Source organism: Crocodylus siamensis, chromosome 10 (genome assembly GCF_052110815.1).
Source record: "Crocodylus siamensis isolate JL-2025a chromosome 10, ASM5211081v1, whole genome shotgun sequence".
Classification (NCBI taxonomy): domain Eukaryota; kingdom Metazoa; phylum Chordata; order Crocodylia; family Crocodylidae; genus Crocodylus; species Crocodylus siamensis.
In genome coordinates, this window is record NC_143404.1 from 69,976,722 (window position 1) to 69,992,956 (window position 16,235).

Here is a 16,235-nt window from a genome sequence, read left to right on the forward strand (position 1 = left end):
CAGGCTAAACAGGGCACTCGCCAGGCGAGGGTTGAACACGCACTGGCAGGAGGAAGGACAACTGCTGCTTCCAGGAATGATTGATGAGCGGACCCCAAAGGCTGGCTGGGTTTAGACATCACCAAGTTTCAGGCCTGTAGCTAACTGAGCCAACAAACTGCTTCCCTGATGTTAGATGTCTCCAAACCACAGCCATGCCCATGAGAAGCACGGCAAAACTGTACTCAACTACAACATGGCCGGTCACGGGTCTGTGGCTGTCCTGGGTATAACCATGCATGGGTACTAATTTATAGGCTGAAGAATGACCCTGGCTGCAGGAGGATGGATGGTCGGATGCACATTTATTGATAGATACATTGGATGCACACGGCAAATAAATTAGCATCAGCCACTAGTTTATACGAGGCAAACCGACTGTTTCTAAGTTGGGACATGTCACGCCCAGGCTGACGTTTTTGCTGTACAGTATCTACAAGGAAGAGTCCTTCTGCTCCCTGGGATGCAGCCAGACAACATCCCCAGAGCTGATCTCTTCCAACAGTCAATGCTCTCTCCTGGGCCTCCCAAGGAGAAGGCCTGGTGCGTTTCCAGCTCTGCTCCAGAGGCCTTTTGGAGCGAAGCCCTGCAGCAAGTCCTGCTGCATGCAGCGAGCATGGGGAGGTCACTCAGGCTAAGTGTCATGGGGCAACCTAGGCCGGTTGCCATCAGGAGAACAATTTGTACACCCGGCTGTAAATGGAGTTGAGCTTCTCTCTCAGAGCGAAGAAGGTGGGACGCTCCTCGGCGTTCCCTTTCCAGCACTCCAGCATGACGAGGTAGATCTCCGAAGGGCACGTGCTGGGCCGGGGCAGGCGGTAGCCTCTGGTGATCTGCTGGATGGTTTCTTGGTTTGTCATTCCTGCAAGGGAACAAAAACAAGCAATGCCCAGGGACCCTTCTGTGCAAGCGGGAGCTCCCAAATCGCCACCTGCACATCAGGTTTGCTCCCCAAATCAGGTAGAGATGGCCAGACAGGAGCTGAGGAGGGCACCTAGTCTGATGCCTTGCTCAAGGCAGGAGCTTCTCAGTCTAACCCGTCTCAGATGGATGTTTATCTCACCTGCACTTGAAGGAAAGAAAAAGTTCATGCCTCTCTACACCATTTGTTCCATGGCTTAGCCAGCCTCTGAGTTAGCAAATGCTTCCTCAGACCTAATATCACTGCAATTGAATACCACAGCTTCTTGTCCCATCTCAGGTAGACATAGCAGAATTGGTCCACATGCTCTTTGAAGAGTTTGCAAGTCAAACGCCTCTCAATTTTCTCTTCCCTAGACTAAATATAAACCCAAACACGTGCTATATAAAGGATCTAGCAGGTCCTCCTTCACCACTGGATCTTCTACCCAATGCATCTCATACAGACATGAAACCTGCCTGAAGCAACTTGCTTTTAACATCTCCAGGCTGGGTAGCATCTTCTCTAGGGGCTAGGCTGAAAGCTTCCTTTCCTGGCAGCACTGATGGGTGGTAAGAGGCGCATGATGAATCCCATCAGTGATGTCTGCTGGACGTGAGCAGTGTGGGAAGGAGAGAGGAGAACAGCTTGGCATGAAGGGGGGACACAATTAAGGGGCAGCCGGATGCTGGGGAGACAGGACGATGGAGCCATACCTTCATACGGTGTCTGGCCATAGGTGAAGACCTCATACAGCAAGATGCCGTAGGACCAAATGTCCGACTTCAGTGAGTAGGTGCGGTAGTTGGCTGCTTCTGGGGCTGTCCACTTCACTGGGATTTTGGTGCTGCCGCTGGTGGAATAAATATCATCCTGGAAAACAACCGGGACAGGGCTTGAGTCGAGGTGACACCAACCCAATATACCCCCTCTATTCAAAGGCAAAGCAAGGTGAGGGGTAGAGGGCCAAGCCATCTGGATTCCTCCACCAACACTGATCTGAGGTGACCAGGTGGTGGTGAGCAGATACCCTGGTACCAGTCATAACTGGAAGACACATTTCAATATCTCCCTTTAAACAGGGAGAGGTTTAAACCTGGGTGTTTGGTTTCACATATTTTTAGGGAGACTGAGAAAGGAGGCAGGAGCCTTGACATGGTGGGGAGAGGTGGAGCTGCCAGGGCAATTCAAAGGCACTTTGAAAGACATGCAAGGGAGCTCTTTGGGGTTGGGAAAGGGCTGCAGAAATGAATGAAGGAAACAGGGCAGTGCCTCCCAATCGACCAACCTTGAGAAGCCTGGCAAGGCCAAAGTCTGCAATTTTGCAGGTGAGGTCATCTCCCACGAGGATGTTCCTAGCTGCCAAGTCCCTGTGGACAATGTGCTTTTCTTCTAGGTACGTCATCCCGTCAGCAACCTGGCAAGCCATATCAAGCAAGTGGAGGGTGCTCAGGGATTTCCCTTCCAGACCTGTTGAGCCAAAGTTTGATGGACAAAGATCATTTTGTTTGAGACTGACCCCACCAAACCCTTGAAAACTGAAATTTTGCAAAGCACGTATGCCATCACTCCAGCTTTAAACACCTGCATAATCTCTAGGACTGGAATGGGAGGGCAGTTCAGAGCGGGAAGAGGATGTGTCTTGCAAAAAAGGAAGCTGATTTCTGTCAAGTAATTCATGATCAGTAGACACCTGCCTCCCAGCTCGGAGCTGCATTTCTGAACTGATCCTTTTACTTAGGAGTTTCTGCCGCTGGGATAATAAAGCCCAGCTGGAGACAGAGCCCAAAATGAGGTCAAGTGACTCAGTGCAGGGGGGCGTGAGCAGTGGAAGAGCAAGTTCTGGTTAGAAGTTGTTGGACTCGTTTCCCTCAAGGGCTGTTTACTGCTTGGGAGACCGAAAGGAAAGACTGAGAGAAGTCAATACCACCGGCACGTTCCTCGTTGAGCTGTTTCATTGCTGATGAGTCATGATGATGGGAGGAGACTTGCCCTTTTACCAGTTTCGCACATGAATGAAAGTCTGAGACCTAATTAAGGGGTGGTTTGGGGATTGGATGCTGATCTTGTACCATCTGTTGGAGTAAACCAAAAAAACACATTTCTTGGACAATGTGTGCTAGAGACAACTTGCTCCCAGGGTCCAGGTAAACCCACCACCAAAAGCTATCTAGCTGACCATGAACCAGTGCCCAAAGTGCTTTGCCAGTCAAATTGCTCGAATATGTGAACACCTTTTAGAGATGTGCGCCAAGCAAAGCTAGGAGCTCAAACTACAGGTGTCTTCATGGTGCTTAACGATACGTAATAGTTGTACCCCTTTCATTATACCAGCCCAGTCAAAATGGTACTGGTGAAAAAGATTATCTTCGCCTGTTCTCATCCAAAGGAGACAAACTAGACTGATACCAAGTACCTTTATACTGACCCATCAAGGCCTACAATGTCCCAGCCTAATATATCAATTAAAAAAAAAAAAATCAAAACCTTGTGCATGAACAAGGGAGTTATCCAGATCCCAAAGACATGCATAGACATGACAAAGGTTAATTTGCCACGCAATCAGGGACTTTTAAAGCGCTTTATAGTTGTGTGCTTCTGCAAGGGCATGGCTGTAGAGCCCTTTCAAGAGGCCGATCATGTGACAAATGGCACGTCTGTCTGCGCCCAGAGTTACAACTTGCTGTCTTTCACACTGGTGCAACCATGGACCTGCCCCATTGATTGCAGGGGCTTTGCACCTGTCTCTGAGAGCAGAATTTGGCTTGCCCTCTCTTTGCACTACAGCTGACCTGCTGAATCTGACCAAGGCAGAGGCCTTGCAGTCCTAGCAGGTCATCCTTGAGCAGCAAAGGCAGCTTGACCAAGCCTGAGCATGGCTATCCAGCAGCAAGCTTGCTGCCTGCCCTCTTGGTGCACAGTGGAAAGCGCAGGGCGGTACTGACTGTTGAGGTAGCTCTGCAAGTTGCCTTTCTTCATGAGCTCGGTGATGATGAAGACCGGCTCGCCCCGGGAGCAGACGGCATGGAGCTGGATCAGCTTCTCATGCTTCAGGCTCTTCAGATTCTGAATCTCTTTCGTGAAATCTTCTGCCTTCATATCAGCTGTTGAGAAACAAGATGGTACCCCCAAGGTGAGTAATACCCTCCTCTCAGAGTCCAGCCTTGCCATTTACATCATGGGCTTCTGCACATTGAAATAGAAACCTGCTTTCCTGGCTATGCACCTGCCGCCCCAGCTCAATCCTCTAGCTTTCCAGGCTCACACGCTCTCACCCACCCTCAATCACCCTGAGCCCACTATGGAGATTGATCTTTTCAGACTGAGATGGCTGTCTCAGGTAGGGACCAAGTGGGCTGGGATCTCAATGCCTCAAGATAAGGCCACCAACCCAACAGGGTGGAAGAAAAGTTGGGTTATAAAGGCAACAGCTGCATAGGACATATCTGCTCCTTCACACACCTCACTGGCATGCGGGCATGTCAAGGGTTTCCCTACACCAGGCATGAGGTCCTGTCTCCAAATAGGCTATTCTTTCTGACACAAGAAGGTACTTTGGCTACTTGAAGGGTGGTCTCAAGAAGGATGGAGCTGGACTGCTCTCACGGGTGGCAGATGACAGGACAAGGAGCAATGGGCTCCAGGTACAGCAATGGAGGTGTAGGTTGGATATTGGGAAAAACTCTCACTAGGAAGGTGGTGAAGCACTGGAAGGGGTTACCTAGAGAGGTGGTTGCATCTCCATCCTTGGAGGTTTTTAAGGCCTGAGTCAACAAAGCCTTGGCTGGGATGATGTAGTTGGGGCTGGTCCTGCTTGGAGCAGGGGGTTGGACTAGATGTGACCTCCTGAGCTCCCTTCCACCCTCATTTTGCATCATGGGTGACCAAGAGGAAGGGAATCAGAGGGAAGAAATTGTCACAACACTGCATCGGGGCAAGAGGGAACAAGGTGAAAAGTTCTCGGCCTCCCTTTCCGCGTACCTTGCTTGATGATTTTGATGGCTACTGGCACCGTGTTCCTCCACAGACCTTCCCACACCTCACCGAAGTTTCCTTCTCCCAGCTTCTTCCTGAGAGTGAATTCTGACCGAGGCCGTTCCCACTCATCCTTTTCGGGGGGTGTCTATCAAATGCACAGGCACAGAGAACAACACTTCATTTCAGAGCTGTGCCAGCCAACTATCCTGGAAGAGGCAGCTCTGAGACCCAGGGCAGCCCGGGGTGTCAGGCTGGGCAGGACCCTGGCCGTGCATAGAAGGGCAGGCTCAGCACCATGCTAGTGGCCAACACAGTCTCTTACCCACAGGCTACTTCCAATGGCAGGTCTCTGTGCTGCTTCTCCTCAACTTTGTCCTCACCTCTGGTTCCCAAATGTGCCCTGGGAAGCTTTCCTAGTTCAAGTGGGACACACTTGGGTACCAGAGGTGCCCCATGGACAAGAGCTTGGAGGCATCTTGGAGGCTCTGGTCTCTCGGGGGAGAAACTTGGGCCTTGCAGGGAGCATGACTGCAGGGAAGCTGCTGCAAGGGGAATGCACCTCAGCTGGCCCAAGAGACATCATGGCACCTAGCCGTGTCGTTGAATCTTGACCGGCCGGCCTTGTAAGGCACCCGGACTCGGCCTATTGCAGACTCCAGTCGTCAGCGGAGCAGGCTGAAACCTGGGGTTCCCAGTGCTCGGAAATACTCTCGCAGTTCAAATCAGACCCCAAAAGTCAGACTTCCCACATTTCTCGCGGAACAAAATTCCACCTCCAAAACGAATTTGTTTCCGGCCAATCAGAATACCCGATTTCGATTTTAGCTTTATATCGCGCGGAGCTTTGCATTATTTGTAACATTAAGTTTTAACCGTTATCTCGATTATTAAATTATATTCTAGAAGGATACAATTTATTGCGAAACAAATAGGCTAGGTGATTTGAACATTTGTGAGTGGGCTCCTAATGGGTGTACTGATTGTGTTTGAAAGATAAAAAGAAGCAACTGTAATGATCGTGCTCATTTAAATTTTGTCGTTACGACTGTAAAATTATATGGCAGACTTTGAAGAGAGGCCATTTCCAGCAAGGGGGAAAGGACATTTGGTTTAAAATTAACAGTTTCCTGGGGAATGTTATTTGGAAGGGGTGCAGGTTGTAGGATTGGCAAAAATGCCAATTCAGAAGGATTGGCATTTTTGGACCAAAAATGGTTCTGTTGGGAAAATCCCCTTCCTTACACACCAGAAGGCCTTCTAGGCAAGGAAGTTAAATCCAGAGGCTGGATTTAACCAGGGTTTCTGCTACATGGCCTGGTGCTGCTTTTTGCCAGGAGAGAAGATAGCACGTAGACAAGGCTGCTTGCCTTTGGTCCCTCCACCCATCCAGGAGCCTGCTTCACTTGGATGACCTCCTGTCATTAATGGAAAGATCCCCATGGGTTTCAGTGGGCTTTGGATCAGCACCTTAGGCCAGTGTATTTAACTGACCTTGCCAATTCAGCCTGCAAGCAAGACCTCTGCAACCCAGTTACAGCATGGAGCAAAGGAAAGCCAGATAAAAGCCCCAACACAAGTGAAGCTCCGTAACCCTTTAATTAACACTCCAGAGCCTTTGAGCAAAGAAGCTGATGGGAGGATAAGAGAGCAGCTATGCTTTCAGCATTTAATTGAATAAAGAATATAGCTGGAGAGGACTGAACAATTATACAGGGGGTGTGAGTGCAAGCAGTGTAAATAAAATGCCTTTCACTTTCTTTTTCTTCAAAATTTCTCCACTTCCTTTAACAGATTTTTTGCCTTCATTTTTCCCCCACCTCCCTCAGGTTTTTCCCCTGAACTCTTTCCAGTGCTTTGTGCATTTTTTTTTTTTTGGCTTACATAAGGCCGGTTTTTACCAGTAAAATGTCAACTCGTTTTAGAGGAGGCTACCTGTGGCTTCTCTCGGGAATCTGTTTGCATGGATTCGCATGGGTAAAACCATCCCCCCCACGAAAATCAATCATCTGTCCCACACCGCAGGAAAACCTGCAAGACCTAATACGGGATCCACCAAGGTAGAAGAGCTAATGGCAAGGGTCCTGCTTAAGACGTGTGAAGGCTGAAGGCAACTAACACTTGCTAAATTTCTGGGTACCGACCTTGAGGACGCAGGGTTTGACCAAAGGGCTTTGTATCACTTTCCAGTTTTCCGTGTAGAAAGCGAGCAGCTCCTCCATGCTGGGGAAAGCGTGACCTTTTTGAACGTACAGGCCGCCATCGGGACACTTGCAGATTCGGAAATGGCTGACTTTCGCCTGATTGCGGACTGCAAAGAGGAATAAAAGGGCAAAAGGGAAACTGGAGTTTAGGTACCTATGTGACCGGCCTCTCCCGTGACGCTGCCGACCCTTGGTCTGTCTCAGGACTCGCTCGTTCCAGTACAACGCTGACCTCCAGATTTCCAGACTCACAAAGCTCAATCTGTTTAGCTTTTCCAAGACAGGAGGTTATGAGATGATTTGCTCATGATCTACAATCCCTTCATAGGGGGGAGAAGTTTCTAATAGCAGATAGCTATTTAACTGTGCAGACCAGGGCAGGCGGAAAGCTGATGGGTGGAAGCAGACGGTGCTTGAATTCAAATGAGAAAAGCGCATCTTTAATAACGATGATGCTTCACCACTACAACAGTGTATGAAGGACAGGGCATGCCTATAAATCAAACCCTCAAGCAAACTATATTTGCTTGAGCCCATATAGGATTTACTAGTTGGAAGCAAAAATGTACAGGGTTAGCATCCTCTGGGCCCATATAGGAATTACTAGGTTGAAGCAAAAAAGGTACAGGGTTAGCATCCTCTGGGCCCATATAGGAATTACTAGGTTGAAGCAAAAAGGTACAGGGTTAGCATCCTCTGGGCCCATATAGGAATTACTAGGTTGAAGCAAAAAGGTACAGGGTTAGCACAGCATCCTCTGGTTAGCATCATGCAGAGATCAGACTGGATCATACTGGTGCCTTTTGGCCTTAATATCGACTCATTTAGGTCATAGTTTCATAGTTTCATAGTAGCTAGAGTCGGAAGGGACCTAGGTAGATCATCTAGTCCGACCCCCTGCCTTGGCAGGAAAGAGCACCGGGGTCAGATGACCCCGGCAAGGTGCTCATCTAACTTCCTTTTAAAAATCCCCAGGCTAGGAGCCTGCACCACTTCCCCTGGAAGCCGGTTCCAGGCCCTAGCCGCCCTGACTGTGAAGTAGCGCCTCCTAATATCTAATCTAAACTTACCCTCCGCCAGCTTGTGACCGTTATTCCTGGTCACTCCTGGCAGTGCACGGGGGAACAGGGACTCCCCCAATACCTGCTGATCCCCCCTGACCAGTTTGTAGCAGGCCACAAGGTCCCCCCTCAGCCTTCTCTTGTGGAGGCTGAACAGGTTCAGGTCCCGTAGCCTCTCCTCATAAGGCCTGCCCTGCTGACCCCTGATCATACGAGTGGCCTCCTCTGGACTCTTTCCATATCGTCCACGTCCCTCTTGAAGTGTGGCGCCCAGAACTGGACGCAGTCCTCCAGCTGCGGCCTGACCAGCGCCGCGTAGAGGGGGGGGATCACCTCCCTGGACCTGCTCGAGATGCATCTGTGGATGCATGACAGGGTACGGTTGGCCTTCTTGACTGCCTCCCCACACTGCCGGCCCACGTTCATCGTGGAGTCAATGACGACTCCAAGATCCTTTTCCGTCTCCGTGCTGGCAAGAGGGGAGTTCCCCAACCTGTAAGTGTGGTGCCGGTTCTTCCTCCCCATGTGCAACACCTTGCACTTATCCGTGTTAAACCCCATCCTATTCTCATCCGCCCACCGTTGCAACCTGTCAAGGTCAGCTTGTAGCCTATTGCACCCTTCTAGTGCACCCACATCCCCCCACATCTTAGTGTCATCAGCAAACTTGAACAGGGTGCTTTCTACCCCCTCATCCAAGTCACTGGTGAAGATGTTGAACAGTGCGGGCCCGAGGACCGAGCCCTGGGGGACCCCACTGCCCACGTCCTTCCAGGTGGAGAAGAACCCATCCACTACCACCCTCTGGGTGCGGCCCTCCAACCAGTTGGCGACCCATTTGACCGTGTGGGCATCGACACCACAGTCTCCCAGCTTTTTGATGAGGACAGGGTGAGAGACAGTGTCGAAAGCCTTCCGGAAGTCCAGAAAGACTACATCCACAGCAACCCCTGCGTCTAATGATTTGGTGACCTGATCGTAAAAGGCCTCCAGGTTGGTCTGACAAGACCTGCCACTGATGAACCCATGTTGGTTGCCCCTGAGCATGCATTCCCCCGCAAGGCCCTCCTGGATGTGTGCCAGGAGAATTTTTTCAAAGAGCTTACCCGGGATTGAGGTAAGACTAACTGGCCTGTAATTTCCCGGGTCCTCTTTTTTTCCCTTTTTGAAGATAGGGACCACATTGGCCCTCTTCCAGTCCTCCGGCACCTCGCCAGAGCACCACGAGTGCTCATAGAGCCGCGCCAGGGGTCCCGCAATGACCTCGGCCAGTTCCTGCAGAGCCCTAGGGTGAAGATCGTCCGGACCAGCGGACTTGAACACGTCCAGCCTCTCCAGAAGTACCCTAACTAATTCCTCGCTAACCCCTGGCCCAGGCGTGTCTCTCCCGGGGCCCGAGGGGGGCCCAGCAGGGAGGTGGCTGAACTGGTCCCTACTTAGGAAGACAGAGGCAAAGAAATCGTTAAATATGTTAGCTTTGTCATCTGGCGTGATGACTAAGTTGCCCATCGTGTCCTGCAGGGGCCCCACATTACCCGGGACCCTCTTTTTACCCCCTATGTATTTGAAGAAGGACTTCTTATTGTCCTTAATCCGGGAAGCTAGTCCCGGTTACTGGAAGGGAGATGAGCATCAGACCTGGATAACTTGGAGTAAAAGACTCCTTTGTTTTTGGTGAATAATCGACCAGCAAGGAAGTAAACCATGGGAGTGAAGCCCTGCAGCTCACCGCTCTGGAAAGGTTGCTAAATCCTCTTAAATGCTTATGACGTGCTCCTATCCCTGGAGGAGCGCTGCATATGCTCCTTTCCCACGGTACTGCAGAGATCGGTATCTTCCCAGTCCACATTTCACTTGGTGACACTTGTCCTGGCTTCCCAGCTCGCTTTCAGGGATGAAGTGGATTCATTTTGAGCAATAACACACAGCGAAACCTGAACAGACTTCTCCTCCCCCATGCCCCATGCTATTCAGCTCAGCAGCTGCTCTTGGAAAAGAAAAGTCTTGTTTCCAGGACAGTTACATTTGACAATGGCCCTGTTGCTCCCCAAAGCTTGTCCTGAGACCAATGAGGCCCAGATGCCTCGTGGATGGATCATATAACCACGCCTGAGCCAAAGAGAAGAGCCTGGAGGCTGCTCTAAACTGAGCATGGGATTAGTTTGACCAAGAAGTTGGCCTTGATCTCACCTAAGTGTTGCTTCTGTGTTGGGTGAGGATGCCTGGGGGGCCAGAGGGGAAGACAGAAATGGACTGCAGGCAGATGGAGAGCAAACAGGCAGCAGGTCGCCAAGTCCCTGGGGTTACCTGAGAGAGAGTATTCCCCCTTGCTGCTCTCGCTGTCACGGATGAGGAAGGAGCCGTGTTCGTTGGGCGGCGAGAGAAGGAGCCTCTCAGCTTCATGTCGACTGATGCCACTGAAGTACCAGCTGGAAGAGAGAGAAAGGGGCAGATCAGAGCGCGAGGTCCTTGTCACAAAGGAAGGAGAAAAGCCCCGTAGTATGTCCAATCCCACATGAGCCAAACTGACTCTGCATGGCTGGGCAGGCCACAGGCAAGAGGAGACCTGCAAATACCTACCCTATCCCTGGTGGTTTTAGCAGCCTGAATGCCCGCAGCACAGATGGGCCTTTCCCTCAGCAGAGAAGAGGTTACCCAAGACCAGTATTTGCCCACGTCCACTCTAGAGACACAAGGCAAGCAGGGAAAGGCCATCCTCTGTCCCTGCGTATTGGGGAAGGGAGGACATGGCAAATTCCCGTTTGGCAAGACCTCCGATTTGCATCTTTATACGAGGTTGTACGATCTCAAGCCTCGTAGGAATGGGGTTTAACGTAGCACAGGCAGAAGGGCCCACGAGTATATTTGCATGAATGGGTGTGAGAAGGGCTCTTGGTTGGGTCACCGGGCTTGTGTTGAAACAGATTCCCTCCCCGTCTCCCCAGACGTCACACTCCAGCCCAGCCGGCTGCTCTAGCCCCTAGCAGGAGGACCGCCCCGTGGAGCCTGGATGCCAGATTTGGTGGCTTTGGACAAGCCCACGGAGGGGTTGGTCCCATCGGCATGCGTTGCCTTCTGACATCACTCTCAGCTCTGAGCTAAGAGAGGGCTGTGCTCTGGACTAGCTTCAGTGGCATCACTTGGCTTTCCAATGTGCTCCCCTCACTGTGTACTAAATGCTTAGCCAGGGATACAGGATGTGCTCTCAGCCTTCCCCATGTCCCTCACACCGTGGAAGAGACGGCGAGCAAGGAGAAGCATCTCTTGAGTTGGCTGGAAAAACGAGAAGTCCCACCAGGCTTCCTGATCCCTCACCTTCCCCGAGGACAGCCAAGCCTCCGAGCCCTGCATCCCAGCCCACAACACAGGGATTTCCTTCTGGCTCATGCATGCACTTTGCGAGCAGCAGGACAGGTGATTTACGGGTCGGGTGACAGCAAGTGGCTCTGCCTTTGCACGCCAGCACTAACCTTTGCACCCAGAGCATGCTGACTGACTTGTTTTGTTTTTTCTTGTGTTATTTGCAATCACAGCATATTCATGTTGAACTATTTCTTAAATGCCTTTCTGCTTGAAGGAAGCTACAACAAAGCCACTGCCCTGCCCCAGATTAGAGCGGGGACTTGGAACTGACACTTTTTCTTCTATACACTTTTAACTCGACCGGAGATGCGGGGCTCGTTCATTTAGCTGAGTGGTTAAGGAAACAGGAACGAGTGGAAAGAGGATCACGGCACCTGATGATCCACTCAGTGCCCTGGTCCCACTGGGAAGGGCACAGCTAGCGGTGCAGGGAAATGCAACTGCCTTTGGGACACGTCGATCATAAGCAATGCCGTACCTAGACTCCTGCAGCCCTGGGCGAACTTTTAGTATCGGCTCTCCCTTTGCCAAAGATAATGATTTTTTTGTTTCATAGATTTCATGGACATTCAGGCTGGAAGGGACCTGGGAAGATCTTCGCATCCGGCCCCCCAACCCGGGGCAGGAAGTTAGCAGGGGTCATAGGATCCCAGCAAGACAAGACTTTGTTGCAAAAGTCTTTATCACATCTGTGGTATCCATGTCTTTAAAAAGTTCGTTTTCAATTGATGATGTTTAATATCGCGCACATATGTGACTGGCAAACTTTTTTTTTGCAATTGTAATTTTTTTCATTTTTAGGCCTCCTTTCTGTCCAGGTCCCAGGCGGCCACTCAGTTCACCCACGCCTGTGTCCAGGTCTGGGTGCAAGCTCCCCAGGATTTTCAGTGACGGCAAAACCCTGCTCCCATTGGGCCCCGGGAGAGTTTTATTGCTGGATTTCAGCCATCTAAGCTAATGCTGACATGCTCCCAAGATCCTCGCTGTACTGCCAGCTTCACGGGTGCAGGGACATGAAACCTGCAGCACTCCCAATTATTTGCTCCTACAACCTGCAGTGGCAACCCAGAGCTTTGCTGGAGGAGTGGGACCTCCACACCGCTCTGCCACACAGGATTTCCAGCTTCACTTGTTAGGATGACCAAGAAAACCGGGAACCGGTGAGAAATGAAAGCGAGGAACTTGTTTGAATCAGCCAAAGCCGAGTCCACGGTAGATCGCGCTGGGCTGATTCAGCTTCCTCTTACCATAGTACTAACATGTCTCATTTCTGACCTGGGGCTAGTCGAAGCAGCTGCTAAGTTTCTGGGGCCTAGGAATGAATCTAGACGAGGGACTTTGCCAAGGCTTGCCCTCCGCTGCTCTGGCTTTTATCCTACGTTACCAACCGCATCGGCTGACCCGTGCTAGGAGGGGATGCGGCGTAACCCAGCCAGGCCGATGTCTCACGTCTGTGCCATTTGCATTATGGGCACAGCGCACCAGGACTTTTGCCAAGAGCCTGCCCTGGCTTTCACCCCGGTCCTTCGACGTGGGTCCGGGTACGTCAGAAGTGGACGTACTTGCCATGGTGCAGGGAGCAGCAGATAGAGCCCCGCTTGCTCGTGGCGTGGGGCTTTGGGTGGGGTTGCAAACAGCAGATGCAGCTTTAGTTAGACTACCTATTTTGCCAGCAGTAACCCATTTAGAGGCTTTTGGCTTCGGACGTCTTGTCACTATTGCTGTGTGGCTACTCCATTTGCCTTCTTTTCCCCCACCCAGTGGTTCTCAAACAGTCGGGGCCAAGTCAACCCTCAACACTTCTGCTGAACCAACACACCCCTTCAGCCTCCTCCTTGGCACTGAAAGGGAGGATGCAACCTTCAGTGGACCCCTTCCCCCTGTGCTGAAAGCCCCAGCTGGAACTGAAAGTTATTTTTAGGCAAGGAGAAAGGACCGAGCTTTGAAAACTCATGGGCAGGTTGGAGACTTTCCTCCACCTTCCTTCTCCCATCCTCATCCCACATCCAGGAAGGAGGCTGGGATGGGATGGTGAGGGGCACGGTAGATGAGAGATGGGACTCTTCCCTGGGGCTGGAGTGGGAGTTTGCACAACTCACTGTTTCCTTCGTGTGTGTAATATGCTCCCAGCCCTGACTCACGGCGGTGATACAGGCAGAACGGAAGAGACTCAGGTGCTCTTTACAAAACATGTTGGAACTAGATTTCCCCAACTGGGCAAGGAAACGTTGCCTTATTGAATAAGAAACTCAATCATGCACGGGGGAGGAGGTGGCCAATGCTTTAACATTCAAGCTGGCTGCAATAATGTTGATGGGGAGCGAGGGGGGCTGGTGGGTGCCATGGGGGCTCCTGCCTTTAGACAAAGTTTGCACAACTCACCGTTCCCTTCATGTGTGTAGTATGCCCCCAGCCCTGGCGGGGAGTGGACAGTGGCTCCAGCAGGCGTAGGGAGCTGCACCGCACATCCCCTCCCACCACGGGGTTGTTCCCAGGCTGCAGAAGTAGATTGAGCTGGGGCATGGCCTTGATGGGATGGTACCCAAAAGTTGCCTTCCTAGGTATCCAACAAGCTTCCCCTGCCTCTCTGCATGACCTTTAACCCCCACCTGTCCCTGCATCCAAGCACTCAGGAGAGGAGGAAGAGCAGGATGCAGCCCTGATGGTTTAGGCAACACAAGAGTAAACCTGCATCCAGTAGTCACAACACTGATATAACACCCAGAGGGTTGGCTCAGCTACACCTTCCAGTGCACGATTCATAAATCCGCAGGACGCCGTGTTGTGCTGGTGCAGCTGTTCCCACTGCTTCCCCCTGCAAGGCACGTTTCCATCAGCTCATCTAGCGTGGACATATCTAACCCAGTTGAACTACTGACACCCTTAAGTGACCGTAAAAGCTGTGCATGGACCAAGCACTAGGCCAGGGCCAGCCAGCCCTCCACCTGCGTGACATGCCTGTCCTTACCCAGCCCTACAGCCGGACTCCAACCACTGACAACAGACGCACATGCAGAAGGACAAGTCGAGTATTTGCAGATGCCCTCCAAGAGGCTGCGGCTTTTGCCTCTGCCAGGGCCCCACATGCTGCAGGGACCTGCCAAGCACTGTATGCCAACAGATACTGCCAAAGTGGGTGCATTGCCTGTCCCTTGCCTTCTGCTTTACTTTATGCCAAACTTTCCCCATTCAAGGCCCTCAAGTGCGGTGGGTCAGATACTTACAGCTGATGGGAGGGAGTTTCTTGGCTGATCTTTGCCACATAATTAGCAGGCACGTAGCCTATAGATTCCCCTGAAAGCCTGCGGGCCACGACATACTCTCCCACTTCTTTGTAGACACGGAGTTTGTCTCCTCGGCTCACGCTCAGCTCGTTTGTGCTCCTGGCTGCAAAATCGTACAGAGCGACGAAGAGCGGGGAAGCAGGGAGAGCAGGATCCGGATCCCAGTCTGGTTGCGGCGAGACAAGGTCAGCACCAAAATACCCCAGAGAGCAGTTGTCGGGGACGGAGCTCGGGCGCAGTTTGTTCCAGAAGGAAGCCAGGAAGGCCAAGCGCTTCCTGACAAATTGCTCCATCCCTGTTACACCAGCCCCGACGTCCCAGCACAGAGCTGCTCCTCCAAGCCACTTCCAGAAGCCAAAGCAGGGACCAACCTTGCTTCCCTCCTGCCTTCCTAATGCAGACCCTTACTCGCGCTCTTCTCAAATCAGCACCGACGGCGTGCCGTGCTGCTTCCTCTCGGCACCGGGGAGGCGCGTCTGTGCTGAGCTTCTTCATCTGGAAAGTGAAACTAGACAACCCGGTGGAACGGGTTTGCCAGCTGGAGTTATAGGCTTGGCTCTGCCGGCACATCTGGCTAGAAAGCCACATCTGGCTAGATGGCTACAGCTGGCCTGCGCTTCTTCCGTCAGGGCTGTTTGCATGCTGACAAAATCTTTAGGGAAGGGGGGAAACATTCATGACGCTGTGCGTAGGCATGCAGAAATCGGTGACCTGGACCTACCTACAGCAAACCCCAGGTAGGCGAATCTCCGGCTTGCACAGGGTTGTTCACGTCCTTTGCAGCGGCGTAGTAGAGCTGAGACCGTGACCGAGGTCAGCAGAGCAGCAGGGCAGAGGACAAGCCCCACGCAGGGGTGCATTGAGATGGGAAGCGGCCTCGACTTTCCTTTATGCTGCAGGTTGCAACCCAAGATCTTTTGCCTCCGTGGGTCATTCAGAGCTGCCTTCTGGAATCGCACCCTCCTCCTCCTCTCACTGACCAGGCCTCCCGCGCCCCTCCCTCATCTCATTTGAGGATACAAATCTGTCTAAAATAGACTTTTTTTTCCAAAAGGAAGTTTTATTGCATTGCTTTTCCGGCATCTAAATAGCCTCAGGTTGGCTGCTAAAGAGAAATTCAGGACACAAATGGTCTGAAACGTCCCACTTCAGGGAGCATCCACCTCAACAGACTGAGTTTTCAATCTGGAGGGTTTCGGGGCAACCTTTCCTCTCCTGCTGAGCTGGGAGGATACTTCTTGTGCCTGTTATTTGAGGGGCTGCCTCAGTCCATCACATTGAGATCTTTGTTTTATAATTAATTATCAGAGTTCAGGTGGTTGAAGGCAGACAACAAGGCACCCCCATGCAAAGAGACTGCTTAGGGAAGAGAAATCGCACACCTTGGCATCAAGGCCCCTTCCGTGTC

The 16,235-nt window shown here is 51.7% G+C and overlaps 1 protein-coding gene across 2 annotated transcripts; it reads right to left on the bottom strand.

Annotated features, from left to right (window-relative positions):
• Window positions 1-337: 337 nt before the first annotated feature.
• SRMS (src-related kinase lacking C-terminal regulatory tyrosine and N-terminal myristylation sites) lies at window positions 338-15,484 on the bottom strand. 2 transcript variants are annotated; one of them, XM_090020773.1, is made up of 9 exons: window positions 14,768-15,484; window positions 10,488-10,609; window positions 7,060-7,226; window positions 4,922-5,063; window positions 3,886-4,044; window positions 2,803-2,818; window positions 2,229-2,454; window positions 1,657-1,813; window positions 338-901 (listed from the first exon to the last, which is right to left on the bottom strand). In XM_090020773.1, the coding sequence occupies exons 1-9, from the start codon at window positions 15,118-15,120 to the stop codon at window positions 708-710; spliced, it is 1,536 nt and encodes a 511-aa protein (XP_089876899.1). In that variant the 5' UTR covers window positions 15,121-15,484; the 3' UTR covers window positions 338-707. The 2 variants fall into 2 exon arrangements, with proteins under 2 accessions (XP_089876899.1, XP_089876898.1); XM_090020772.1 differs by lacking the exon at window positions 2,803-2,818 and having other exon boundaries at window positions 2,229-2,410.
• Window positions 15,485-16,235: the final 751 nt, after the last annotated feature.